At 46.1% G+C, this 26,812-nt stretch overlaps 1 protein-coding gene and 1 long non-coding RNA gene across 2 annotated transcripts in view; both read right to left on the reverse strand.

Moving 5' to 3' along the window:
• GGCX (gamma-glutamyl carboxylase) overlaps window positions 1-26,812 on the reverse strand; it is a 62,769-nt gene that overhangs the window by 10,852 nt on the left and 25,105 nt on the right. The window contains exons 7-14 of the mRNA XM_073588567.1: window positions 24,512-24,675; window positions 23,111-23,370; window positions 20,375-20,506; window positions 20,136-20,287; window positions 19,883-20,052; window positions 17,872-18,002; window positions 13,220-13,367; window positions 10,958-11,153 (exon numbers count right to left, since the gene is read on the reverse strand). Coding sequence (XP_073444668.1) covers window positions 10,958-11,153; window positions 13,220-13,367; window positions 17,872-18,002; window positions 19,883-20,052; window positions 20,136-20,287; window positions 20,375-20,506; window positions 23,111-23,370; window positions 24,512-24,675 — 1,353 coding nt within the window. The remainder of the gene's footprint in view (window positions 1-10,957; window positions 11,154-13,219; window positions 13,368-17,871; window positions 18,003-19,882; window positions 20,053-20,135; window positions 20,288-20,374; window positions 20,507-23,110; window positions 23,371-24,511; window positions 24,676-26,812) is intronic.
• LOC141100245 (uncharacterized) lies at window positions 7,167-10,278 on the reverse strand. Its single transcript, XR_012234659.1, has 2 exons — window positions 7,918-10,278; window positions 7,167-7,875 (listed from the first exon to the last, which is right to left on the reverse strand). It is a non-coding gene; the product is annotated as an uncharacterized lncRNA (long non-coding RNA).

Raw genomic sequence — 26,812 nt, forward strand, 5'->3', positions numbered from 1 at the left:
GTTTTTCTAATATCTAATCTGTGTCTCCTCCCATTCAGTTTCATCCCATTGCTTCTAGTCTTTCCTTGTGCAAATGAGAATAAAGTTGATCCTTCTACAATGTGACAGCCCTTTAGATATTTGTAGACAGCTATTAAGTCTCCTCTCAGTCTTCTCTTTTGCAAACTAAATATTCCCAAATCCTGCAACCTTTCCTCATAAGACAGGGTTTGCAGACCGGTCACTATTCTGGTCACTCTTTTCTGAACTTGCTCCAGTTTGTTGATGTCTTTTTTAAAATGTGGTGCCCAAAACTGGACACAATATTCCAGATGAGGTCTGACCAAAGAGGAGTAGAGGGAAATAATGACTTCACGTGATCTAGACTGTATGCTTCTGTTAATACATCCTAGAATTGCATTTGCCTTTTTTGCTGCTGCATCACACTGTTGACTCATATTCAGTCTGTGATCTATTAGTATACCCAAGTCTTTTTCACATGTGCTGTCACTTAGCCCTATTCCTCCCATTCTATATATGCTTTTTTCATTTTTATTGCCCAGATGTGGTACTTTGCATTTCTCCCTGTTAAAAACCATTCTGTTAGTTGCTGCCCACTTCTCCAGTTTATTTAAATCTTTTTGAATCCTCTCTCTCTCTCTTCTCTAGTATTAGCTATCCCTCCTAGCTTTGTGTCATCAGCAAATTTAATCAGTTTACCCTCAATTCCTTCATCTAAATCGTTGATAAAGATGTTGAACAATACAGGGCCCAGGACAGAGCCCTGTGGTACCCCACTTGAGACATTCTTCCAACTGGATGTGCAGCCATTTACGACCACTCTTTGGGTCCGATCACTAAGCCAGTTATGGATCCACCTAACAGTTGCCTTGTCCATTCCATACTTAGTCATTTTTTCAATAAGGATTGTATGAGAGACTTTGTCAAATGCTTTGCTGAAGTCAAGATATACTATATCTACAGCATTTCCTTGATCCACCCAATCAGTGATACCGTCATCGAAGGAAATTAAGTTAGTCTGACATGACTTATTAGTTACAAACCCATGCTGACTCTGTTTAATCACTCCATTCTTATCCAGGTATTGACATACATGTTGTTTAATAATTTGTTCAAAGATCTTTCCTGGTATAGAAGTCAGACTCACCGGCCTATAGTTGCCTGGGTCCACCTTCTTCCCCTTTTTGAAGATAGGAACAACATTTGCTCTTCTCCAGTCTTCTGGCACTTCTCCTGTTCTCCAAGAATTTTCAAAGATTATGGAGAGGGGTTCAAAAATTTCTTCTGCTATCTCCTTCAGTACTCTGGGGTGTAATTTATCTGGACCTGGAGACTTGAATTCATTTAGGTTAGCTAAGTGTTTCCTCACTATCTTTCTGTTTATAGATATCCTGGATTCTTCTATTCCCTTAATAGGACAGTGAAGAACAGTTGATGTTACATTTCCTTTCTGAGAGAAAACAGATGCAAAATAGGAATTTAAAAGTTCAGCCTTCTCAACATCCTGTCTTACCATTTCATCATTTTCATCCTGTAAAAATCCTATAGCATCTTTGACTTTTCTTTTACTTTTGACATATCCCCAAAATCCTTTATTATTTCTTTTGACATCTCTTGCAAGCCTCAATTCATTTTCAGCTTTAGATAATCTGATTTGTGCCCTGCAAGTTCTGCAGACAGCATTATATTCTTCTTTAGATATGCCTCCCTCTTTCCATTTTATAAACATTTTTTTCTTCCTTTTTAGCATGTGCTTAAGTTCTGTGTTCATCCATCCTGGTTTCCTTAAATACTTCCTATTCTTCCCTCTTTTCGGAATTGTTAACAACTGTGCTTTGAGAATTTCATTTTTCAAGATTTCCCATCCTTCCTGGACATTTTTGTCCTTAAGGATATCCAGCCATTGGATCCCTCCAATTCTCTTTCTGAATCCCTTAAAATCTGCCTTTCTGAAATCTAACCTTGACGTCTGAGTCTTCACAGGTCTTCCTCCTCTAGTTATCCAAAATTCTAAAATAGCATGGTCGCTACCTCCTAGGGTCCCAGCCACTGTTACCTCCTCAACCATTTCCTCCCTGTTTATAAGGATCAGATCCAAGGTAGCAGTTCCCCTTGTTTTCTCCCTTACCTTTTGGAAGATAAAGTTGTCAGCAAGAGAGGATAAGAATTTCCTTGACCTGTTAGTTTTGCCTGAGAGAGATTCCCAACAAATGTCTGGATAGCTGAAATCTCCCATGACAACTATGTCATATTTTTTGGAGAACTTGGCCATTTGATGCATAAAGAGTTCATCCATATCTTCAGCTTGCACAGGCGGCCTGTAGTAAATGCCTACAATGGTGTCCTTTCCATTGTTCTGTCCTTGTATTCTTACCCAAACAGTTTCCACAGAACTCCCAGTCTCTGAAGCTTCAATCTCTGTGCAGATATACGCGTTTCTAACATACAATGCGACACCCCCTCCTCGTTTATCAAGTCTGTTTCTTGCAAATAAGTTGTATCCTTCTAGTCTTGTATTCCAATCATGTGTATTGTCCCACCAAGTTTCAGTGATTCCAATGACATCATATTTCTTTTCCTGTGTTTGTAGTTCCAATTCTCCTTGTTTGTTGCCCATGCTTTGTGCATTAGTATAGAAACATTTTAGTTTGTGATTGGTTTCTCTTTCTCCAATATTTTTATTAATTAGATTCTTTCGTCTTTGTTCTTCCTTTCCACTTCTAATAGCAGAGTTCTCAATAGCATTTGTCAGGTGTATGGCTCTTTCTGGTCTTTTGCTTCCCTTCCCATGTTGTTCTAGTTTAAAGCTCTCCTTACAAGTGTAGCAAGGCGACTTCCAAATACATGCTTTCCAGTCTTCGTAAGGTGCACCCCATCTCTAGCAAGTAGTCCAGCGTATAAGTAGTTCACTCCGTGATCCAGAAATCCAAATCGTTCCTGACGGCACCATCGACGTAGCCAGTTGTTCACCTGCAGAAACTTATTCCACCTCCTTGTTCCATGGCCATCCACTGGGAGGATGGAAGAGAAGACCACCTGCGCTCCCAGTTCTTTCACTTTCTTGCCCAAGTCTTCAAAGTCTCTGCAGATGGTTTCCAGGTCGTTTCTTGCGGTATCATTTGTCCCCACATGTAGTAGCAGGAATGGGTAGTCATCTGTAGGTCTGAAGAGTCCTGATATCCTGTCAGATACATCTTTAATTTTTGCACCTGGAAGACAGCACATTTCTCTTGAAGTTATATCCGGTCTGCAGATAGCGGCCTCTGTTCCTCTCAACAGGGAATCCCCCATGACCACCACTCTCCGTTTCTTCTTCACAACATTTTTCTTTCTCCATCCAGGAGGACTCTGAAGGCGTACAATTTGCTGTTTGTTGGCAAAGTCTTATCCTGATGTATTTCTTCATCGTTTTCCTGCGTGAGAGCCTGGTACTGGTACTGGTACTGGTTTTACATGCTGTCCATTTCCTTGTGATCCTCCTTGAGATGGTTCTACTCCTTCATTGAAGTCCAGCTATGTTCAATTAAACTGATAGGACTTGATTTGTAAAGGCACACACCTGTCTATATAAGACCTCACAGCTCACAGACCAAATGAGAATCATGAGGTCAAAGGAACTGGCCAAGGAGCTCAGAGACAGAATTGTGGCAAGGCACACATCTGGCCAAGGTTAAGAAAATTCCTGCAGTACTCAAGGTTCCTAAGAGCACAGTGGCCTCCATAATCCTTAAATGGGAGAAGTTTGGGACCACCAGAAGTCTTCCTAGACCTGGCCGTCCAGCCAAACTGAGCAATCGTGGGAGAAGAGCCTTGGAGATAGAGGTAAAGAAGAACCTGAAGATCACAGTGGCTGCAGCCCTCCACCAGTCAGGCCTTTATGGCAGAGTGGCCCGACGGAAGCCTCTCCTCAGTGCCAGACATATGAAATCCTGCATAGCGTTTGCTAAAAAAAAAAAAAACACATGAAGGACTCCCAGACTATGAGAAATAAGATTCTCTGGTCTGATGAGATGTAGATACAATTTTACTTATAATTCTAAGCGGTATGTGTAGAGAAAACAAGGCACTTGACCCCAAGTACACAGCTAAGATAACAATGGAGTGGCTTCAGAACAACTCTGTGACCATTCTTGACTGGCCCAGCCAGAGCCCTGACCTAAACCCAATTGAGCATCTCTGGAGATACCTGAAAATGGCTGTCCACCAACATTCACCATCCAACCTGACAGAACTGGAGAGGATCTGCAAGGACGAATTTATTAATTTTACTCATTTTATATAGCGCCATTAATTCCACAGCGCTTTACAGACATTATAGGCACTGTCCCTGATGTCCCCATCAGTATGTCTTTGTAATGTGGGAGGAAACCGGAGTACCCGGAGGAAACCCACACAAACACGTCCTTGGTGGGATTTGAACCCAAGAGCTACAAGGCTGCAGTGCTAACCACTGAGCCACCGTGCCGCCCAGTATGGCAGAGGATCCCCAAAAATCCAGGTGTGAAAAACTTGTTGCATCAGTCCCAAGAAGACTCATGGCTGTACTAGCTCAAAAGGGTGCTTCTACTCAATACTGAGCAAAGGGTCTGAATACTTATGACCATGTGATATTTCAGTTTTTCTTTTTTAATAAATTTGCAAAAATTTCTACATTTCTTTTTTTTTTTTTTTTTCAGTCACGATTGGGGGCAGAGTGTACATTAATGCGAAAAAAATGAACTTTTTGGAATTTACCAAATGGCTGCAATGAAACAAAGTGAAAAATTTAAAGGGGTCGGAATACTTTCCGTACCCACAGAACAAGACAAGGATGCATTTGCACATGGCACCAAGCGGGACACCAATTCTGTAATCCAAAGAGTCTGAAAATAAAGTCCATCATACACATTAAACCAAACCCGCCGAACTGAAAGTGTTCATCTATCAGTCTAATGTGTATGGAAGGCCGTTCAACTTGACAAGTGGGGGGTAAACAAACAAAAAAAAAATTGATCCGTTATGTCTGGCTTCAGACTGTCACTGGCAGTGCCTCCTAGATAAGCTGCCACCAAGCATGTCCAGAGATGGCGCTATCATAGAGAACACAGGCATGTGCCGGTATATGAGAGAGCCAGTCGGTGATGCTTGGCCACTGGAAGATGAGCCAAATTCATTAAGAGGATCTTCTTCCATCGCAGTCATTATCAGGACTCACAAAACGCCGGATGTCAAGAATTGGGGCATTGGTTTATACCAAACAAGCCTCTCATTTTTGGACATACTTGGAAAAAAATATTGCTAAAATTGGCAGCATCTCCATTTGCCATCACAATCTCTCCCAGGAATGAACGGTTTCTGGAGGCAATTGTTCTCATTTTCCTTTGCACTACGGCCGACTTACCTGCGGTTCATCCCTACATCGCTGTGCTCAGACAGGTACCTCTGCATGTCGCTGCACACCAACACTGCAGCGCCCGCTGGTTTGGGCTTTCTCCCACATGAGCCAGAGACTACAGGTAGTTTCCACACAGTAGGTGGTGGTGACACCCATTATGTACTTGTTACAGAACCACTCAGCACCCAGAATATGTTGTGCAGTTATATGTATATATAATAGGTTCCATGTGAGATGCATGTCCCTAATGTATCAGCAGTGTCCGCCCTCCCGCCACCTTTGTAATTCCCACAGTAAACATCCGCAGGCTCCGGCCACCTGCGGCTTTTGTAATGCATGCCTGGCCTGACGCTCGTCTATTGGCCGGCCCTCTGTATCTGTGTGATATATTCTGTGTCCTGTGAGTAAAGTGTTGTCAGACTGGAAATACATGAGAAGCAGTGATCTTTTATATGCGCCCATGCACTCAGAGGAATTCCAGCCAGCGTCATTCATTCAGACTCCAGCCAACGCAGAGCGGACCTCCGAAAACACGGGGTGGTAATGAAAGAGGTACCCCAGCTTGGAAGACCCCATTACACTTATATGTATATATAATAGGTTCCATGTGAGATGCATGTCCCTAATGTATATACATATAACTGCACAACATATTCTGGGTGCTGAGTGGTTCTGTAACAGTACTTTTTTCTAAAAATGCCTAAATAGACCTTTACAATTCTAGCAATGTATTCCAAGGCCGTGCAATCACAAGGATCACCCTGCAGGAGTCGTTGAGTAAGACAGGTAGGAACTAGTGATAAGCAAAGGTGCTCAGATGAGATGTCTTCCGACCATGCTCGTGTGCTAAACGGGTGTCTTTGGCGTGCTCCAATATTATGTTTGATTACCGGCAGCTGCATATCTCGTGGCTGTTTGACAGCTGCATCACATGCAGGGATTGCCTAACAGACAGACAATGGCTGTATGCGTTCCAGCCGTCTAATAGCAACAAATCATGCAGCCGCAAGGATTAGAACATACTATCCAAGCACGCCCAACATACTCCGATAACACCCGAGCACAGTGGCTCATCACTAGTAGGAATGTCTTCTAATGACATGTCCACAGTCCTGACAGTGGCCCCAGGTTATGTAGTCTGCCAGTAACCTAGAACTTCAGGGAAGCAGCACACGACGGTCTCATGATCTGAACTAACAGCGTCTTATACGCCAATGACATGCTGTGTGCTTTGGAAATAAAACACGACGATAAGTCTGGTAAACGGTCGTGTGAATCAGCGATTAAAGGGGTATTCTCGTCTCCAAGATCCTATCCCAATGTGCAACAGGTGTAATAATATTAACAAATGGCTCCAGTTAGAAACGTAGTATAGCTTTTCATATTCGCTGTGTCACTTACCCCATGTGCAGGGCATTGCAGCAGCTTATTTATCCACAGTCACAATATGAGTGATCCTAACCATGGATACCTAAGCTACCGCAATGCCCTGCACATGGGGTGAGTGACACAGCGAATCTGAAGAACTATGCTACATTTCTAACTGGAGGCATTTACTAATATAATATTATTACACCTACTACATATTGGGATAGGAGCTTGGAGATGGAAATACTCCTTTAAGACCCCTTTACATGGACTAAAGTTACCCGAACCTACCGGGTTGGTTGTTCAATGTGTATTGGAGGCCTCCCAACTTTTCCATAACAGATAATGATGGAGTAGAAAAGGATTTTAGTGGCTGACCCTTTTGTTTCATAGGAGATGTGCCAGAGGAATTTGGGTGCGGCCCTTTTGTAAAGAGCACAGGAGCGTTCGTCCGAACCAAATGGTCCAGAGTACGGGAGAGTGGGGAGAATATAGTTCCTCTGACAGCCATCTCATGTGCATATGGGGGGGGGGTCTTTAAATATTGCTCGCTGAAGAGTGCAAAGCGCCCCCTATTGGTATGTAGAAGTATTTAGTAGTTAATAGCAGCATGCTGAGCTCATCTAGCCTTTCAGTGGTCGTGTAGAGATCACCGATTCCCACCACGAGCCCACCGAAGCGCCCCTATAGGCATTAGGCTATGCTCACATATCGGGCAGTCATGTCTCTTCCAGGATCTTTTTTGGGATTACAAAAAATAATTTAAAAAATGCGTTCATTTGAATGCGGACGGAATTATCCAAAAATATCTTCCATTTTGCTGCAGTTTGTTTTCTTAGCTGGATCGATGAACACAGTCTGCACCACTTCTCTGTAAAACAGCATCTGGATCCATTTTTTTTCCCAACATTGACGTCCATAGGGAAACTAGTTATAACAGAAGTTATCCATGAACAGAGACATCGCTAATACCAACGGATCCATTACATACGGAAAAAAATGCAACCAACTTATAGATCCGATTTTGCTCCTCTTGTAACGGATGGCAACTAGACATGTGAATGGAGCCTTAAAGGGAATCTGTCACCCTATTTTTCGCCTATCAGCTGCCGGCACCGCCATCAGGGGCTTATCTACAGCATTCTGTAATGCTGTAGATAAGCCCCCGATGTAACCTGAAAGATGACAAAAAAGAGTTAGATTATACTCACCCTGGCATTCCGTCCGGTCCAATGGGTGTCGCCGTCCCGTCCAGACAAGCGCTTCCGGTCATCAGGCCGGAAATACATGCACCGCTGACCCCCGTCATGTGATCGGGGGCCATCGGTGCGTCCGCATAACAACCAGAGGTCTCCTTGAGACCTATATGATTGTTAATGCCGGATTGCTATGAGCGCCACCCGATGGTCGGCGCTCATAGCAGTGCAGTAGTTCAGCTACATAGAGGCGATCTGAGCATCGCCTGTATGTAGCAAAGCCGATCAAGCTATATCAGCTTCTAGCCTCCCATAGAGACTATTGAAGCATGCCAAAAGTAAAAAAAAAAAATACAACAGTTCAAATTACCCTTTCGCCCCATTCAAAATAAATTAAAATAAAATCACACATACTTGGTATCGCCCGATCAATAAAAAAAAAAAAAAAAAAAAAAAGGATTAACCCAATCGCTAAACGGCGTAGCAAGTAGAAAATTCAAAGCGCCAGAATTACGTTTTTTTGGTCGCCTCAACATTGCATTAAAATGCAATAACGGGCGATCAAAATAATGTATCTGCACAAAAGTCATATCAATAAAAATGTCAGCTTGGCACGCAAAAAATAAGCTCTCACCCAACCCGAGATCACGAAAAATGAAGACGCTGCGGGTATCGGAAAATGGCGCAAATTTTTTTTCCTAGAGAATCAGAATGGCAGGTCAGTTTTAGCATTTAGTGAACATGGTGAAGAAAAAAATAAAAGTGTGGGATTGCACTTTTTTTTTTGCAATTTCACCGCACTTGGAATTTTTTTTCCGGTTTTTGAGTACACGATACGGTAAAACCAATGATGTTGTTCAAAAGTACAACTTGTCCTGCAAAAAAAACAAGCCCTGACACAGCCATATTGACTGAAAATAAAAAGTTATGGCTCTGGGAAGAAGGTGAGCGAAAAACAAACGCAAAAACGAAAATGGGCTCCGGCGCGAAAGAGTTAATGATTTAGAGATGATCTGCAAAGAGGAGTGGACCAAAATTCCTCCTGACATGTGCGCAAACCTCATCATCAACTACAAAAACGCCTGACTGCTGTGCTTGCCAACAAGGGTTTTGCCACCAAGTATTAAAGCGTCCCTTTAAAGAGGTTGTGTCATCACACTATGGTGGGAAACGGCTTGTATACACCACCGATGTCCGACTGCTGTGGTCGCTGCTAGTAATCAGGAGCAGAGGCATAAGGCAATCCTCCGCGCCCCCTGCCTGCTGCACTTATTCTGAATAGTTCAGTTTTTGGTTCGGACATTGGGGCTGTACCCTAGAGCGATGCCACCAATGTCTTACCACCACTCTCTCATTTTGTGGCTGCTGCCCGTCTACTACTGGGCGCGGTTTTACTGCACAATGAGTGACGGCAGACGTGAAAACAGAACTTGCAGTTGCATTAATAGGATTCTCCGCACATGTGCTGCTGAATGAGGAAGCATTCCGCTTCCCTTTTGTCCGATACTTTGATAAGAAGTGTCCTGTCTGCTCGGTCAGCAGTGAGCACAGTTCTCCTCTATATTCCAGAGGTGGGAACCTGCCAGGAAAGACTAAACTACGTCCTATTCCCAGGCCCGGAGGAATGTTATTTACAGAGCCAGAACCGGCAGCGATAAGAGCGCTCTCCGCGTCCGGTGTTCACACCCGTCTGTTCTACATACATCATATACTCAACGCAGGACGCTGAACATGTCAGTGTTAGCACCATCCTGCATTCTGGTGTTCTCTGTTATCAGCCACCCTGTACAGGTTTATTGGAGCTGTCATCCATACTGATATAAGTTTGCCCAACTAGGGTATATGAATGTCATACAGGGGATCCGCGCTCAGCGTCAGTGCAGAGTGGCACGATATCAAAAAGTGGTTCTCTCCCAGGTGGACCGCTGCTCATCTGAACGGCCACCATGTAACACATAGAGCAGAGGTATAATGGAAACGGTCAGAGGGAACTGTAAAGCCACTCTCCTGTTAAAGCCGTTGTTCAAGACTTTTTCAGGGACAGGTCATCAATTGTAACTGGTGGGGGTCTGACGCCCGGCAGCACCGCCAACAATCAGCAGCAGCTGGATATAAGTGATGCACAGAAGATACGTCCCGGACCACCATCTTAAATAGCTTTGCTTGTTTGACAAAACAATGTGCTGTAGTTTTAGGCTGAGTCTACACTTGCAGTTTTCTTCCCATAACGAGCACAAAGGGCCCTTTACCCAGGCCCATGCAAATCACATGGGAACTCGGTGACTTTAAATACTATGGCTAGGTCCTCATACAGTTTGCATAATGTTGGCAACACGCCCCTGACCCCCCCCCCCCCCCCTCCCCTGCTGCTAACAAAAACCTTTAGGCGCATAAGACCACCTATAACATAGAGAGCCTAAGGCCGGATTCACATGTCAGAACGGCAGCCGGATTTTATGGACCGCACTACGGTTGCAACTCGCAGCCAGACCCCAAGTCTCCTGATAAGAGGCAAGCATAAGGCCGGAAGGTCGGGTAAGGACGCCCACAGTCTCCAGGAACTGGCCGCTTTATATTTTTGGGGTAAATCGAGCCTGGACTTACACATCGTGTGTCACGGTCCGGGCATGGATTGGGATGCACAGACAGGGAACGGGTCTCCAGACACAGTCGTCAGCCTCACATATATCTATGCGGCTGTCGAGTTCTGGTCGGGAGACCTGTCCTGTGGCCGGATCCGTGTGTCACGGTCTGTGACACACGGATGTGCGAGTCTAGCCTAAAGCTGTGTTAGAAACACGCAAAACAACCCGGCAAAACGGTAGTTCTTGAGGTTTCCGCTAAACATTGGCTATTACGTCGTCAATGCAGATCTGGCCTTGGTGACGTGGCTGGTCAGGACCACACTAATCAGAAGAAAATCCACAGGTGACAGCTCCAGGCCAGGCACTGGTCCGTGTTATTAGGAGTTTTCTTCTATACAGTGAGTGGGCCGAATTCATGAAGCACGGACACTTACCTTCGTCGCAGGAGATAATACTTCTTATTGAAAAACCTCTGAAATCGTTCTGTTACTGTAGCGTTTCGCCTACGTTCTGCCGCCTCTATCCTCCTCTGTCGGCGGAGGTAGGCAAGCACCAGGGGATCTGACACATTGGGGTCTTCTACTTCTCCGGAGATGAGGGGCTGTAACTCGGGTGGCAGAGGTGAAGTTTCTAAGAAACAAAAGCAAGACAGCAATGCTGCGGGCATGCTCAGAGGAGGCCGACTGACCGTACAAGTGGCTGGGAACCTGGGCACACTCCGCAGCATGCACATGGTCATGCGGAAAAGCTGCAGATTTTCACCACAGATTATAACCTTGTACAGCATGTAATCGCAGGGAATAATAATCCATCTACCTGAACTTACCCTACCAAGTATTTGCCGGTCGGTGGCGTTTATACAGTGGGGAAAAAAAGTATTTAGTCAGTCAGCAATAGTGCAAGTTCCACCACTTAAAAAGATGAGAGGCGTCTGTAATTTACATCATAGGTAGACCTCAACTATCGGAGACAAACTGAGAAAAAAAAATCCAGAAAATCACATTGTGTGTTTTTTTTTCATTTTATTTGCATATTATGGTGGAAAATAAGTATTTGGTCAGAAACAAAATTTAATCTCAATACTTTGTGATATATCCTTTGTTGGCAATGACAGAGGTCAAACGTTTTCTGTAAGTCTTCACAAGGTTGCCACACACTGTTGTTGGTATGTTGGCCCATTCCTCCATGCAGATCTCCTCTAGAGCAGTGATGTTTTTGGCTTTTCGCTTGGCAACACGGACTTTCAACTCCCTCCAAAAGTTTTCTATAGGGTTGAGATCTGGAGACTGGCTAGGCCACTCCAGGACCTTGAAATGCTTCTTACGAAGCCACTCCTTCGTTGCCCTGGCGGTGTGCTTTGGATCATTGTCATGTTGAAAGACCCAGCCACGTTTCATCTTCAATGCCCTTGCTGATGGAAGGAGGTTTGCACTCAAAATCTCACGATACATGGCCCCATTCATTCTTTCATGTACCCGGATCAGTCGTCCTGGCCCCTTTGCAGAGAAACAGCCCCAAAGCATGATGTTTCCACCACCATGCTTTACAGTAGGTATGGTGTTTGATGGATGCAACTCAGTATTCTTTTTCCTCCAAACACGACAAGTTGTGTTTCTACCAAACAGTTCCAGTTTGGTTTCATCAGACCATAGGACATTCTCCCAAAACTCCTCTGGATCATCCAAATGCTCTCTAGCAAACTTCAGACGGGCCCGGACATGTACAGGCTTAAGCAGTGGGACACGTCTGGCACTGCAGGATCTGAGTCCATGGTGGCGTAGTGTGTTACTTATGGTAGGCCTTGTTACCTTGGTCCCAGCTCTCTGCAGTTCATTCACTAGGTCCCCCCGCGTGGTTCTGGGATTTTTGCTCACCGTTCTTGTGATCATTCTGACCCCACGGGGTGGGATTTTGCGTGGAGCACCAGATCGAGGGAGATTATCAGCGGTCTTGTATGTCTTCCATTTTCTAATTATTGCTCCCACAGTTGATTTCTTCACTCCAAGCTGGTTGGCTATTGCAGATTCAGTCTTCCCAGCCTGGTGCAGGGCTACAATTTTGTTTCTGGTGTCCTTTGACAGCTCTTTGGTCTTCACCATAGTGGAGTTTGGAGTCAGACTGTTTGAGGGTGTGCACAGGTGTCTTTTTATACTGATAACAAGTTTAAACAGGTGCCATTACTACAGGTAATGAGTGGAGGAAAGAGGAGACTCTTAAAGAAGAAGTTACAGGTCTGTGAGAGCCAGAAATCTTGATTGCTTGTTTCTGAACAAATACTTATTTTCCACCATGATATGCAAATAAAATGGAAAAAAAACAGACAATGTGATTTTCTGGATTTTTTTTTCTCAGTTTGTCTCCCATAGTTGAGGTCTACCAATGATGTAAATTACAGACGCCTCTCATCTTTTTAAGTGGTGGAACTTGCACTATTGCTGACTGACTAAATACTTTTTTTCCCCCACTGTACGGCCGGAACCCACTTCATGTTCGCACTAATAGTAATATCGTTCATTGTTCTCAGCAACGCAAATCCAGTTTACACAGGATGATGTGCTGCCGAGAACAAGGTTTTTTTTGTGCCGTGAAAAAAGATTATTTTAGCTGATGAACGAGCGTTTTGCTTCTTTGGTATGATAATCAGGAGGTCCTCGGACGGCTCGCTCTCGATCACCGTAACATTCGGCATCACTCACCGCTCCCATTCTCCACCTTCTCCTTCAGCTCCTGGAGGCGGGTCAGGTTCTGTTCCAGGGTCACTGCTGTGGTATTCACATACAGGTACATGTAACATGAGGGTCCTGGGGACACGGTGAACACTTTGTGGTATTCCCCCGCTGGCAACTGGGAAAATAAATGAACAGAAATGGACAGCGGCACGTGATATTGATACTACTGCTGGTAATACAGTAGGGGCCCTTGATAAATGATTATGGGCAAAAGCCCTGAAACATAGGCGCCAAAATTTTGCTTTTTTTTTTTTAATCTATGCCAATTTTAGAAGAAAAGACAAACAGGCCGATAAATGCCTGAACACATAAGAACGCACTTTCCTGATCATTGGCTCGGCGTTAGCGGCAGGTAGACAAGGCAGCTGCCTAGGGCACCGCTTCCCCAGGGGCCCCCAGTCAGTGGCGTGCCGCTAATAGCGGCACACCACACGGCCAATATGGGGCCCGTGAATCAGGAGGGCCCGCTCAACGCACCGCATTAAGCTGTATCGGCATCACAGACGCAGATACAGGTGAAAGCAAAGATAAAGGAGAGAGCGTCATGTGACTCTCCCTCTCCCATCATTCCCCTCTGCCACTGCGGGTGCGCGATGATGTAATTTCATCGCATACCTGCTGTGTGAAGGGCAGTGCTGCTACCCAGACCGGAGCAGAGCCTGGAGCAGCGCAGGGAACAATGAGGAGGTAAGGATTTTGCTTTTTTTTTTTTTTTTTTTAAATATATCAGTGAGTGAGCACTGGACTGTGGGGCTGCATCATACTCTATGAGGGGGGCGGAATTATATTCTATGGGGGGCTGCATTATAACTTATGAGGGGGCTATATTATATTCTATTATGGGGCTGCATCATACTCTATGAGGGGGCGGAATTATATTCTATATGAAGGGGCTGCATTATATTCTATGGGGGTCTGCATTAAACGATATGAGGGGGTTACATTATATTTTATCGGGGGGCTGCATTATAGGTTATGAGAGGGCTACATTATATTTTATTATGGGGCTGCATCATACTCTGAGGGGGCTACATTATATTGTATGGGGGGCTACATTATATTCTGTGGGGTGGCTACATTATACTTGATTGGACTATGGGCAGTGCATTATACTATATGAGACCTACTTTATACTGTATCGAGGACTATGGGGAATACATTAAACTATATGAAGAACTGTGGGGTGCAGAAGTGAACTGTACAACATGAAGGACTATGGGGTGATTTATACTGTATGGTGAACTATGAGGAGTGTTTATACTATATGGAGGACTGAGGAGTGTATTTTAATATATGGAGGGCTATGAGGCGTGTATTATACTATATGGAGGACTATGGCGAGAGAATTTATTATACTATATGGAGAAGAATGGAGCACCTTATATTATATGAAGGACTATGGAGTGTGGATTATATGGAAGACTTTGGGGTGTATTATACTAAACAAGCAAAATGCTGCATATTCATCAAGTGGCTTGTTTATGCCAGAAAAAAAAATCATTGATCTCGGCAGCACATCACCTAGTGAAACTTGAGATATGCTGCTGATAACATGATACTGTATGGGGACAGATTGATCTAATAGTGATTGTTCTGTCCCCATCATTCTTTCTCAGACGGTGGAAAGAGGCCGGGAAACAAGCGCTGAACGACAATATTGTCGATCGCGCTCGTTTAGCGGCCTGAACTCAGCGCATGTAAGTACAACCAAAATGCTTCTGTGTGATGTGCAATATATGAGCATTGGGGGTCCAATTTTAAATTTTTGCCCAGGGCCCCACTTTGCCTAAAACCGACCCTGGGCCCAAGGAAACATCGCAGTGATGTTGGCAGGAAATCTCTAAGGGTAAACAGGGGATGTGCTGCCGACAATATGCAAACCATATGGGAACGGAATAATCAAGTGTACCCATAATTTGCATCGCACTATGCAGAAAGATTCTTTAAACAAGGAGCATTCGACTTGTTACACAATTGCTCGTCATGTGCAGACATCTTCGCCTTAAATGTCGATTTACCTTACAAGGAAGAGCAACTCATGGCTCGGCCTGTACAGCGTGCAGCGTCACGGTGCTCGTGGATCGGCCTGTACAGCGTGCAGCGTCACGGTGCTCGTGGATCGGCCTGTACAGCGTGCAGCGTCACGGTGCTCGTGGATCGGCCTGTACAGCGTGCAGCGTCACGGTGCTCGTGGAGCGGCCTGTACAGCGTGCAGCGTCACGGTGCTCGTGGAGCGGCCTGTACAGCGTGCAGCGTCACGGTGCTCGTGGAGCGGCCTGTACAGCGTGCAGCGTCACGGTGCTCGTGGATCGGCCTGTGCAGCGTCACGGTGCTCGTGGATCGGCCTGTGCAGCGTCACGGTGCTCGTGGATCGGCCTGTGCAGCGTCACGGTGCTCGTGGATCGGCCTGTGCAGCGTCACGGTGCTCGTGGATCGGCCTGTACAGCGTGCAGCGTCACGGTGCTCGTGGATCGGCCTATACAGCGTGCAGCGTCACGGTGCTCGTGGATCGGCCTGTACAGCGTGCAGCGTCACGGTGCTCGTGGATCGGCCTGTACAGCGTGCAGCGTCACGGTGCTCGTGGATCGGCCTGTACAGCGTCACGGTGCTCGTGGATCGGCCTGTACAGCGTGCAGCGTCACGGTGCTCGTGGATCGGCCTGTACAGCGTGCAGCGTCACGGTGCTCGTGGATCGGCCTGTACAGCGTGCAGCGTCACGGTGCTCGTGGATCGGCCTGTACAGCGTGCAGCGTCACGGTGCTCGTGGATCGGCCTGTACAGCGTCACGGTGCTCGTGGATCGGCCTGTACAGCGTGCAGCGTCACGGTGCTCGTGGATCGGCCTGTACAGCGTGCAGCGTCACGGTGCTCGTGGATCGGCCTGTACAGCGTGCAGCGTCACGGTGCTCGTGGATCGGCCTGTACAGCGTGCAGCGTCACGGTGCTCGTGGATCGGACTGTACAGCGTGCAGCGTCACGGTGCTCGTGGATCGGACTGTACAGCGTGCAGCGTCACGGTGCTCGTGGATCGGACTGTACAGCGTGCAGCGTCACGGTGCTCGTGGATCGGCCTGTACAGCGTGCAGCGTCACGGTGCTCGTGGATCGGCCTGTACAGCGTGCAGCGTCACGGTGCTCGTGGATCGGCCTGTACAGCGTGCAGCGTCACGGTGCTCGTGGATCGGCCTGTACAGCGTGCAGCGTCACGGTGCTCGTGGATCGGCCTGTACAGCGTGCAGCGTCACGGTGCTCGTGGATCGGCCTGTACAGCGTGCAGCGTCACGGTGCTCGTGGATCGGCCTGTACAGCGTGCAGCGTCACGGTGCTCGTGGATCGGCCTGTACAGCGTGCAGCGTCACGGTGCTCGAGGATCGGCCTGTACAGCGTGCAGCGTCACGGTGCTCGTGGATCGGCCTGTACAGCGTGCAGCGTCACGGTGCTCGTGGATCGGCCTGTACAGCGTGCAGCGTCACGGTGCTCGTGGATCGGCCTGTACAGCGTGCAGCGTCACGGTGCTCGTGGATCGGCCTGTACAGCGTGCAGCGTCACGGTGCTCGTGGATCGGCCTGTACAGCGTGCAGCGTCACGGTGCTCGTGGATCGGCCTGTACAGCGTGCAGCGTCACGGTGCTCGTGGATCGGCCTGTACAGCGTGCAGCGTCACGGTGCTCGTGGATCGGCCTGTACAGCGTGCAGCGTCACGGTGCTCGTGGATCGGCCTGTACAGCGTGCAGCGTCACGGTGCTCGTGGATCGGCCTGTACAGCGTGCAGCGTCACGGTGCTCGTGGATCGGCCTGTACAGCGTGCAGCGTCACGGTGCTCGTGGATCGGCCTGTACAGCGTGCAGCGTCACGGTGCTCGTGGATCGGCCTGTACAGCGTGCAGCGTCACGGTGCTCGTGGATCGGCCTGTACAGCGTGCAGCGTCACGGTGCTCGTGGATCGGCCTGTACAGCGTGCAGCGTCACGGTGCTCGTGGATCGGCCTGTACAGCGTGCAGCGTCACGGTGCTCGTGGATCGGCCTGTACAGCGTGCAGCGTCACGGTGCTCGAGGATCGGCCTGTACAGCGTGCAGCGTCACGGTGCTCGTGGATCGGCCTGTACAGCGTGCAGCGTCACGGTGCTCGAGGATCGGCCTGTACAGCGTGCAGCGTCACGGTGCTCGTGGATCGGCCTGTACAGCGTGCAGCGTCACGGTGCTCGTGGATCGGCCTGTACAGCGTGCAGCGTCACGGTGCTCGTGGATCGGCCTGTACAGCGTGCAGCGTCACGGTGCTCGTGGATCGGCCTGTACAGCATGCAGCGTCACGGTGCTCGTGGATCGGCCAGTACAGGGTGCAGCGTCACGGTGCTCGTGGATCGGCCTGTACAGCGTGCAGCGTCACGGTGCTCGTGGATCGGCCTGTACAGCGTGCAGCGTCACGGTGCTCGTGGATCGGCCTGTACAGCGTGCAGAGTCACGGTGCTCGTGGATCGGCCTGTACAGCGTGCAGCGTCACGGTGCTCATGGCTCGGCCTGTGCAGATTGCAGTGTCACGGTGCTCATGGCTTGGCCTGTACAGTGTCATGGGGCTCATGTCCCATAAAACCCTACAATCCAGGAAGCAGACTCTACCCTCACCTGCATGCGGTCGCCTTGTCTCAGGGTGAAGTTCTTTGTGTCCTTCACAATCTCCACACTGACTTCTCCTTGCAGCACTTGTATACTGGTGTTACCCAGATCATCACTCACAAAATTCTCCAAGTGAAGACCTATCATCCAGGGTAAAAAGAAAAACGATAAAATAATACACGGCAGTTAATAAACTACGGGGAAGAAAAATCCAAGTGGGGAAAAATGGTGGAAAAAATGCAATCTACTTTTATTTTTCGGGTTTCACATTTACGCAGTTTATTGTGTGGTAGAAATGACCAGGAAACAGGATTCTTCTAGTCAGTAGGATTAAGGCGATATCAAACTTGTAGTTTTTTAAATGGGTATTCCCATCAGCAAGATCCTATCCCAATATATAGTAGGTGTAATAATAATATTTGCAAATACCTACAATTAGAAATGTAGTACAGTTCTTCTAATTCGCTTACCCCATGTGCAGGGCATTGCAGTAGCTTAGGTATCCATGGCTACGGCCACTCATAGAATGACAGTTAGCTGTTAGTGGTTGTAACCATGGAAACCTAATCTACTGCAATGCCCTGCATATGGGGTAAGCAACATCGCATATCAGAAGAACTACACAAATTGTTAATTGGAGGTAATTACTAATACGCCTACTACATATTGGGATAGCATCTTTGATATGGGAAGACCCCCATAAGAGGTTTCGATTGAGGTACGCAAAAAAGCTGCTGTCAGAGGTGGACTCTGGTGTTTAAGTAGCTGAACGGCAGTGATCGGAGCAGGCTCTGATCTCTGCTGTTGGAGGCAGGTGCTGGCTGTACAACACAGGTGGCAACTTCTGTGTAAAGAGGAAGCAGCTGGTGACCATACTCCATATACCTGAGCCCATCCCAGACGTAACATCACGCCATGGATTGGGAAGAGGTTAATATAAGTTTGGTAGGGGTCTGACATTCGGCACCGCAGCTGTTTGGAAGTACTAGCTGCACACTGCTTAATTACTAGCCATGGTGCAGAGTATTGCCACCTTACTTTTCAGTGCCCCGGCCCTTTCAAGCAGCTGATCAGTGAGCCATGATCAATCCTAAGCCTAAACTGTTTTAGTAAATCCCCCAATTTCTCATTAAGTAACGCTGCAGCTTTTATCATAACTCCTCATTGTCCTAGTCCTCCTGGAAATGTCTACATAAAGTGACTATAGGGAAGTGCCCTTGGCCAAGGTCAGGCTAATTGGGGGACAAGCGCAATCGAGAAGGGGAATAGTAATGCCCAGCTGTCACTTTGTCCAGGAGGAACAACAGAGGAATGGAAGAATTAGGGTCCAGTTACACATAGCGACGTTCCAGTGATCCTGACAACGATACGACCTGGTAAGGATCGCTGATACATCGCTACATGGTCGCTAGTGAGCTGTCAAACATGCAGATCTACTCAACGACACAGCAACGATACGGTGATCCGTATAACGACCTCGGCGGTCGTTGGGACCTTGTCACACAGCAGCTATTCTGACGACTCAGACCTCGATAAGCGTGAATTCTGAGTCGCCAACGAGGTCACGCGTCCGCGTCAAACACAGCGATGCATGCTGGCCAGCAGGACGCCAACGATCAAAAAGTGGCCTAGGACAGTCGAGCACGATCAGCGATTGCCGCTATGTGTCACACGTAGCGAGATCGCTGGCGAGGTCACTGTTGCATCACAAAATCTGTGACATTTCAGCGATCTCGCTAACAATCTCGCTATGTGTGAAGTACCCCTTAGATGACGTTATGAGAAGGTGCTCCAGAATTATCTAATCAGGAATACAAACATTTAGGACATCAATGTGAATCCATACAAGCTAATTTAGTAATGTTCCTGTGGATTGTCGTCTTGGGAGACCTCCATATGCAAGAATTATGGAGAACAACTAAAAAAAAAAAAACGTTGTTTTACGATCAGATGCCCATATCATGCCAGGACGCAATCTCCTGGATGGACCATACCAATGTGCCAGTCTCTGCAACATTACCTGGGAAATCTGCAATGAAGACCACATCAGTCTGATTATCCAAACTGTCCTCCACTTCATGGAATTTCGCTCGCCAGGGTGAGAGATCTACCAACAACGGCTGAACCCAGGTCGTTTTATGGAAGGGAGACCATTCGGCTTTTACGATGTCCACTGTAGGGTCGTATAACCTGACAGAGAATACAGTCAGGGTGCATGTTCCCCGCGATCGAGTGGGACAGTCGTACGCCCGCGGCATACGCGATGCACATACCTCTGCTGGAAGCGGTCATTGATTGACACCCATACATCAAAGTAGATTTCTGGCTCGGAGATATTGTAAGCTCCCAGGAGGCCTTGTAGGCAGGTGGAATATTGCTTCAGCATGTCGGCATGATCTTTCCAGCGCCGGGTCTGTGTGAAAACCTAAGAAAGAGAAGTTTATAGCATTCTAACCAATTTTCCCCCAAAACATTTTAGATGTGGACAACCGTTTTAAAATCTGACACTTACCCCTGGGTTCAGATATCCAACATCACCAGTGACCCCATCTCTGTAGGTAATCTTCACATGCTGGTGAGAGCGCGAATGCACCATCATATCCCATGAGTAGCCATAAAGGCCGTTCGTCCAGTTATTGTAGCCCTTCAGACAGAAAGAAGACATTGGTTAGGACACAATTTCCATTTATCAAATCTCTTGAGATCACAGTTAGGCCTCAGGCAGACGTCTGTTTATTAGTGTTTCTTTTTTTTCACTGAGAGAACAAAAACCCATTATAATCCATGGACCTGTTCATGTCCAGTCATGGTCCAATTTGTGGATCAGACTTATCCATTCAAGTGAATGAGACCATATATATAAAAAAAAAACAAAATAAAAAAAAAGTGAAGAATGAACAAGCACACCCATGCCATCAAATCGCCTGTATGTAGCAAAAAATGCTCACTTGTTAGGAGCGCCAACCACCGGGTGGCGCTCATAGCATTCTGGCTATGACAACCATAGCGGTCTGTTGGAGACCTCTGGTTGTCATGCCAACCCTTCGGTGACAGGGGTCACCGATGGGCGGATTTCCATCGCCATTGCCAGAAGCGCATGTTAAATGCCGCTGTCAGCGTTTGACAGTGGTATTTAACGGGTTTCTAGCCGCAGGTGGATCGCGATTCCACCCCCGGCTGTTACGGGCACATGTCAGCTGTTCAAAACAGCTGACATGTGCTGGGAAAGATGTGGGCTCAGCGCCGGAGCCCTCATCAAAGGGAGGGAAGTCCGACATCGGCGTAAATATAAGCTGGATGTCGGAAAGGGGTTAATATTTAAAGGTTACAAATTTTTTCTTATAAAAGAAAAAAAAGAGACAACAAACAAAATTGGATCTAGCAAACTGATGAAAGACAATCCGTTTTTATTGTAAATAAAAAGAAATTACAAAAAAAATTCCAAGTGAAGCCTTGTGGTTTTACAATTATAAATCACATACTTATTAAGGCTCTGTTCACATGCAGTGGTTTTATTGCAGCTTTTTCTGCAGCGAAAACCTTCTCTCTTGGAAGTAAAAAAAAAAACCCACTGCGCTCAAAACACATTTTGCAGTATTTTCGCCACTTTTTTGTGTAGCGTTTTTTTGGTGCGGATTACAGCACATGTTTAATAAAGTTAGTTTGATTCACTTTCTCATTGCTCCTACAGGTGAAAAAAAAAATGCTGAAAGAATGGACGTACGGCGGATTTTAACAATGCTGCAGTGCTCAAAATAAAGAAAAAAAAAAGGAAAAATAATCCCAATCACGTGCATGAGATTTCTGAGATCGGAGTTTGCTGCTACTGGAAAATGCAGCTTTAAATTCACATTAAAAAAAGCAGGAAAAGAAATGCTGCATGTGAACATAGCCTAAAAGAACTGATCACCTCTCCCGACATCTGAAACAACAATCATGGAACAGCTTTTCTTACAACGCTACATAATGCTGTTCCTCCAAGAAATTTATGAACAAATTTATTTTTTATTCACATTATGGGTGCATCAATTTTTATTGTTACTTGGGAATGTGCCTGTCACTGATGGTGATGAGAGGACACGTCTGACAAGGAGATTCCTTAACTTCCAACCACCACTACAGTTCTAGTCCCCTAGAATTTGCATATTTAAACTTCCCAAATGAGCATTGCAAGGCCTTAAAGTCTCCTCACCTTGGCAGGTCAGTCTTCGCAAAGAGAAACGTTACCCCTTGGATTCCATTTGTAACTACAAACCCCAACGTTATTTCCTAATCTTTAGGCAGCATCGCCCCCATCCACCTCATGAACAAATGTCCTGCTGTAATACCTCTTGGGTTGGGCTCATCTTATTCATTTGTAAATCTGCCTGAAGGAGTCCCTGTGCCAGAAAGTTTGCAAATATATTTTTTTTTCTGGTTAGCCAATAAAGGTATCACTCTGAGAATAATTTTGTCATTTTTGAGTATTGATTTTTCTGGGTACTACAATAAAAAAAATTGTGTGGGGTGTGGGGAACGGTATGTAGACACTGTCCGATCAGAGCTGGTGGGGTAAGTACGCACCCCCTTGATAACAGAGAAGGATAACATCCAGTTGTTAAACTATTCTAATATATCTCCAGGAGGAGTAACCAATGGAAGGGAACAGCAGACTTCTGAACAAACAAGATCCAGAACGATCACATTCTGGGAGTAACTTCCGGGGGGGGGCGGCAGCTCCTCCTTGAAGAGGTTTTCCCACTATAGTAAGTGATGATGTATCACTAGCATGTGCTATCCCTTCCTGATGGTTGGGGGTAAGGTTGCCTTCACCCCCCACAATTGCAATGACACCCCCTTGTAGGGCACTGCAACGCCGCTCCAGTCACTTACAGCTGTGTTGCTGTTTCCTGCACTGTGGGGGTCTCAGAGGCCGGACCCCCAGTGATAACCATAACATTGACAGGAAGACTCTTCCATGACCTACAGTCACATTAGAATTAAGTCGGCTGGACCCGCTGATAGCAACAGATTAGGCTGACGGTCTAACGTGTATGGGGGCGCCGGCTGACACGTGGTCGGGGGAGATGTTGATCGGATGGGTTTGATTTCAGACATTGTTCTCCCAGAGATAAGCCGCCGGCCGATGTGTCAGGTTTCTTATACAGAGCACAGAAGCGCTCGGCTGAACGAGTGCGCCTGTGTATGAGAGACAGCAGGGATGGCTGCCGGCCACAGGAGACACAGGAACACGTCTGTGAGCTCTCACCTGGGTAATAAAATGTGAGTAGGGCAGGAACAGCTGCTCCACTATGTAGATAACTGTAAAGATGGCTCCCAGCTTGTGGCGTAGTCCGGTAGAGGCCTTGCCCTTCTGTCCTGGGTACACACATTCTGAGCTCTTTTGAGGGGGCTTGGTGTGAGGAAGACCCCAGTGTAAACAGCGGGGAAACTTAGACACCAGCCGACGGGGCCAATCAGGATAACAGAACAGCGGGCTGGTGGCCAGCATAGTGTAGGAGAACATGCCTGGCAGAAGGACACAAAGTCATTAACTTTTTAGGAGACAACATCAAGTTAAATAATGGACAGAAGTTCTAGAAGACGGGGGAGCGGGTAACAAGACCAAGTGCACATTTATGTTTTTTCAAAATAATTTTGTCCAGCATAGAAAGTTATAAAACTTTGCAAACAATTTTATTAGAGGATTTGTCATCATTCCTGAAAAAAAAATTGCATGTAAGTGGCTTTCTATTCCCTGCTTTTCCCAGTCTCTTTTCCTGCGTTTAGCTATATTGATATTAGAACGTAATCATTTGGCGTACAGATGATGGCAGTGATGGGTCTCATCAGCTCCTATGTCACTAACTATAGTGATCAGCTGCTGCAGAGACCATTCTGATTAGTTGAACACTCAGAAATGGAGACGTGAGCTGACTTATTACTGCCATCATATGTACTCCAAATGAGTATGTTCTGATATCTATACAGCTAAACCGATTCCTTTGGAGTACAGATGATGGCAGTGATAAGTCAGCTCATGTCTCCTCCCCTGAGTGTTCAGCTTATCAGAACAATCTGCTGCAGCAGCTGATCCCCATAGTTAGTGACACAGGGCCTGAGCTGACCCATCACTGCCATCATCTGTACTCCAGATAAGTAACATTCTGATATCATTACAGCTAAAGGCAGCGGTGTGGAAGCCACTTACATTTTATTTTTTTATTTTACAGGAGTGAAGACAAATCTAATAAAAGTGATCATAACATTTCATAACTTTCCATGCAGGACAAATTTATTTTTTAAAAAGTTTAGACATCTTTGTATTTTGGGAATCAAACCAAGTTTGCAATAAGATTTCATTAAACTTTTTTTGCACCATTTTTCTCTTTTACAGTCTGTGTCTCTGCTCACTACTGAATGAGTTAACTAATAATCGGCCAGTAGACAGTTTCCAATGATGAATTTATGACTCTTGCATTTTTCTGAGCTCCTCTCAGCTGATTTATGATCACAAAGTTCAGCTCAACTCATGTGGTCAGAGATCAGCGCAAAAAGGATAAAAGGAGTTACACACTCCCCATTGGAAAAAGCTCGCTGATGGATGCTCAGTTACCTCATTCAATAGCCAGCAATGTGCGGGGAAGCCACAATTTATACCCATTTGTACCTATGCTAAAAAGCTGAGAGTTCATGCAATGGAAGTAAGAGACGAAAAACATAGCGATGGGTCGTGTGACATCAAAGAAGAGAATGTATCCAGCCGTCAGGTCTAGGATCAGTCCTCCCCAGTGCACGACGATCAGACTCGTCATGTCCTCCGACAGAAAGAGCCTGAAAGAAAAACAGAACATAAGCAGCGACTTTCTGCTGTGGGAGAGAGGATTACATGCAGCAGCCATGGCTGCGGGGGATGGAGAGGGGGACTTTCATATATTAAAGGGGTTGTCCACTACTGCACCTTCTACTTCCTTCCTGCACTGGGGTCGTGTCCCGGGGAGTTATGTGTTGTGACCGCTGCAGCCGGTGTTGTTACAGTGGATGTCCACTCTGACGGAATTGTGAAGGCTGCAGCGGTCACGTGACACAATGGTGTGCGAGCGTCGAAGGACACAGCCCCAACATCAGAACATCAGTGCCTGTCCGATAGGAAAGTATTGCACTGGTGGACAAACCCTTTAAAATGGGGTTAGCACAAGTAAAAGGCAACTAAATAGCGCCAACTAGTGACAAACAAGTGCATGACAGGAAATGGTAACTAGAGTATTGGGTTCCTTGCCCCTTTCATGCCCAGGCCAAAAGGGGCCTTAAAGGGCTTGTCAGGTCTCAGAAGAAAAATCTGACTGCCAAATCTTAACAGCGTATGATAGGCACACTGTCACGATTTTCAGGTGTTCCCTCATAAAGGTGGGTGGTCAAGTGACCATATGTATGTGACTTGCAGACTAGTCTCACCTGACTTATCTCAATATGAGAGAGTTGCTGAAGCCTAGTCTGCATGTGACCATAACTATACGAATAGAATACATGTTATCACGTGAAAACACACCTCATGGGGGAACACCGTAAAGTAAGAGTGTGTGTGTGTGTGTGTGTGTGTGTGTGTGTGTGTGTGTGTGTATTCCCTTTCTATAGAAACTTATATAAATTGTTCTTGGTTTAAATTTTTTTTTTACTATTCATGTTTTAGCTTAACAAAGAAAAAAAAAAAGTTGAATGAATTCTTCAGGTTATAATTTGTGTTGATACCTACTATTACTACCATGTAATAAGATATATTCAAGGTTAAATAAAAACAATCTTTTGGAAGTGTTCATTTTTTCTTTGTGCTATTTTTAATTTTTTTTTTTTTTTTTTTTTTTTTAATATGCTCTCTGGAGAACATACACTACTCAAAAAAAAAAATAAAGGGAGCACTAAAATACCACATTCTAGATCACAATGAAATATTCTGGTTTCAAATCTTTATTCATTACATAGTGGAATGCGTTGAGAACAAGAAAACATAAAAATGATTAATGTAAATCACAATTAATATCCCATGGAGGTCTGCATTTGGAAGGATACTCAAATTTAAAGTGGAAAATCAAATTACAGGCTGATCCAACTTCAGTGGAAACACCTCAAGACAAGGAAATGATGCTCAGTATTGTGTGTAGCCTCCACGTGCCTATATGGCCGGCCTACAATGCCTGAGCATGCTCCTAGTGAGACCTTAATCAGCCTGTTAGGGTTGTGGCCTGTTCACTATCATCGTTAGAAAAGGCCAAGTGATGCAAATTTCCCAGCTTTATAAAAACCCAGCCTCCTCTAATCTTGTGCCAAAAAACAGCAACCATGGGTTCTTCTAAGCAGCTGCCTAGCACTCTGAAAATGGGGGAGGCTCATAAAGCAGGAGAAGACTATAAGAAGATAGCAAAGAGTTTTCAAGTTGCCCTTTCCTCAGTTTGTAATGTAATTAAGAAATGGCAGGAACAGTGGAGGTCAAGATAAGGTCTCAAAGACCAAGTAAAATTTTAGCGAGCTTCTAGTAGGATTGCTAGAGAGGCAAATCAGAACCCCCCTGCAAAAGACCTACAGAAAGATTTAGCAGGCTCTGGAGATGCTGTATATTGCTCTCCTGGTCAGAGGTACCTGCACAAATATTACCTTCATGGAAGAGTCATCAGAAGAAAACCTCTCCTGCGTCCTCACCATAAAGTTCAGCATCAGAAGTATGCAATGTTGGGCAGACACCTGGCGATCATGCGGTCACCTATGCTGCCATTCAGTACACATTGAGCGCTTTGGTGCCAGCAAATGAGAAGACAGATGTGGTAATAAATCAATTCTGTCTTCGCAAGGTCCTTGACTGTGTCTGATGGCCGGATACCCAATTTGCTCCTTCTAGATTGCTGGAGCAGAAGATTTGATCTTGTCTCATTAATTTACAAGACCCAACAACTAAGTGGCGGAAATTTAACACAAGCCA

This window comes from Dendrobates tinctorius, unplaced genomic scaffold, assembly GCF_039654945.1.
Source record: "Dendrobates tinctorius isolate UK_male_01 unplaced genomic scaffold, ASM3965494v1 ptg000104l, whole genome shotgun sequence".
Classification (NCBI taxonomy): Eukaryota; Metazoa; Chordata; class Amphibia; order Anura; family Dendrobatidae; genus Dendrobates; species Dendrobates tinctorius.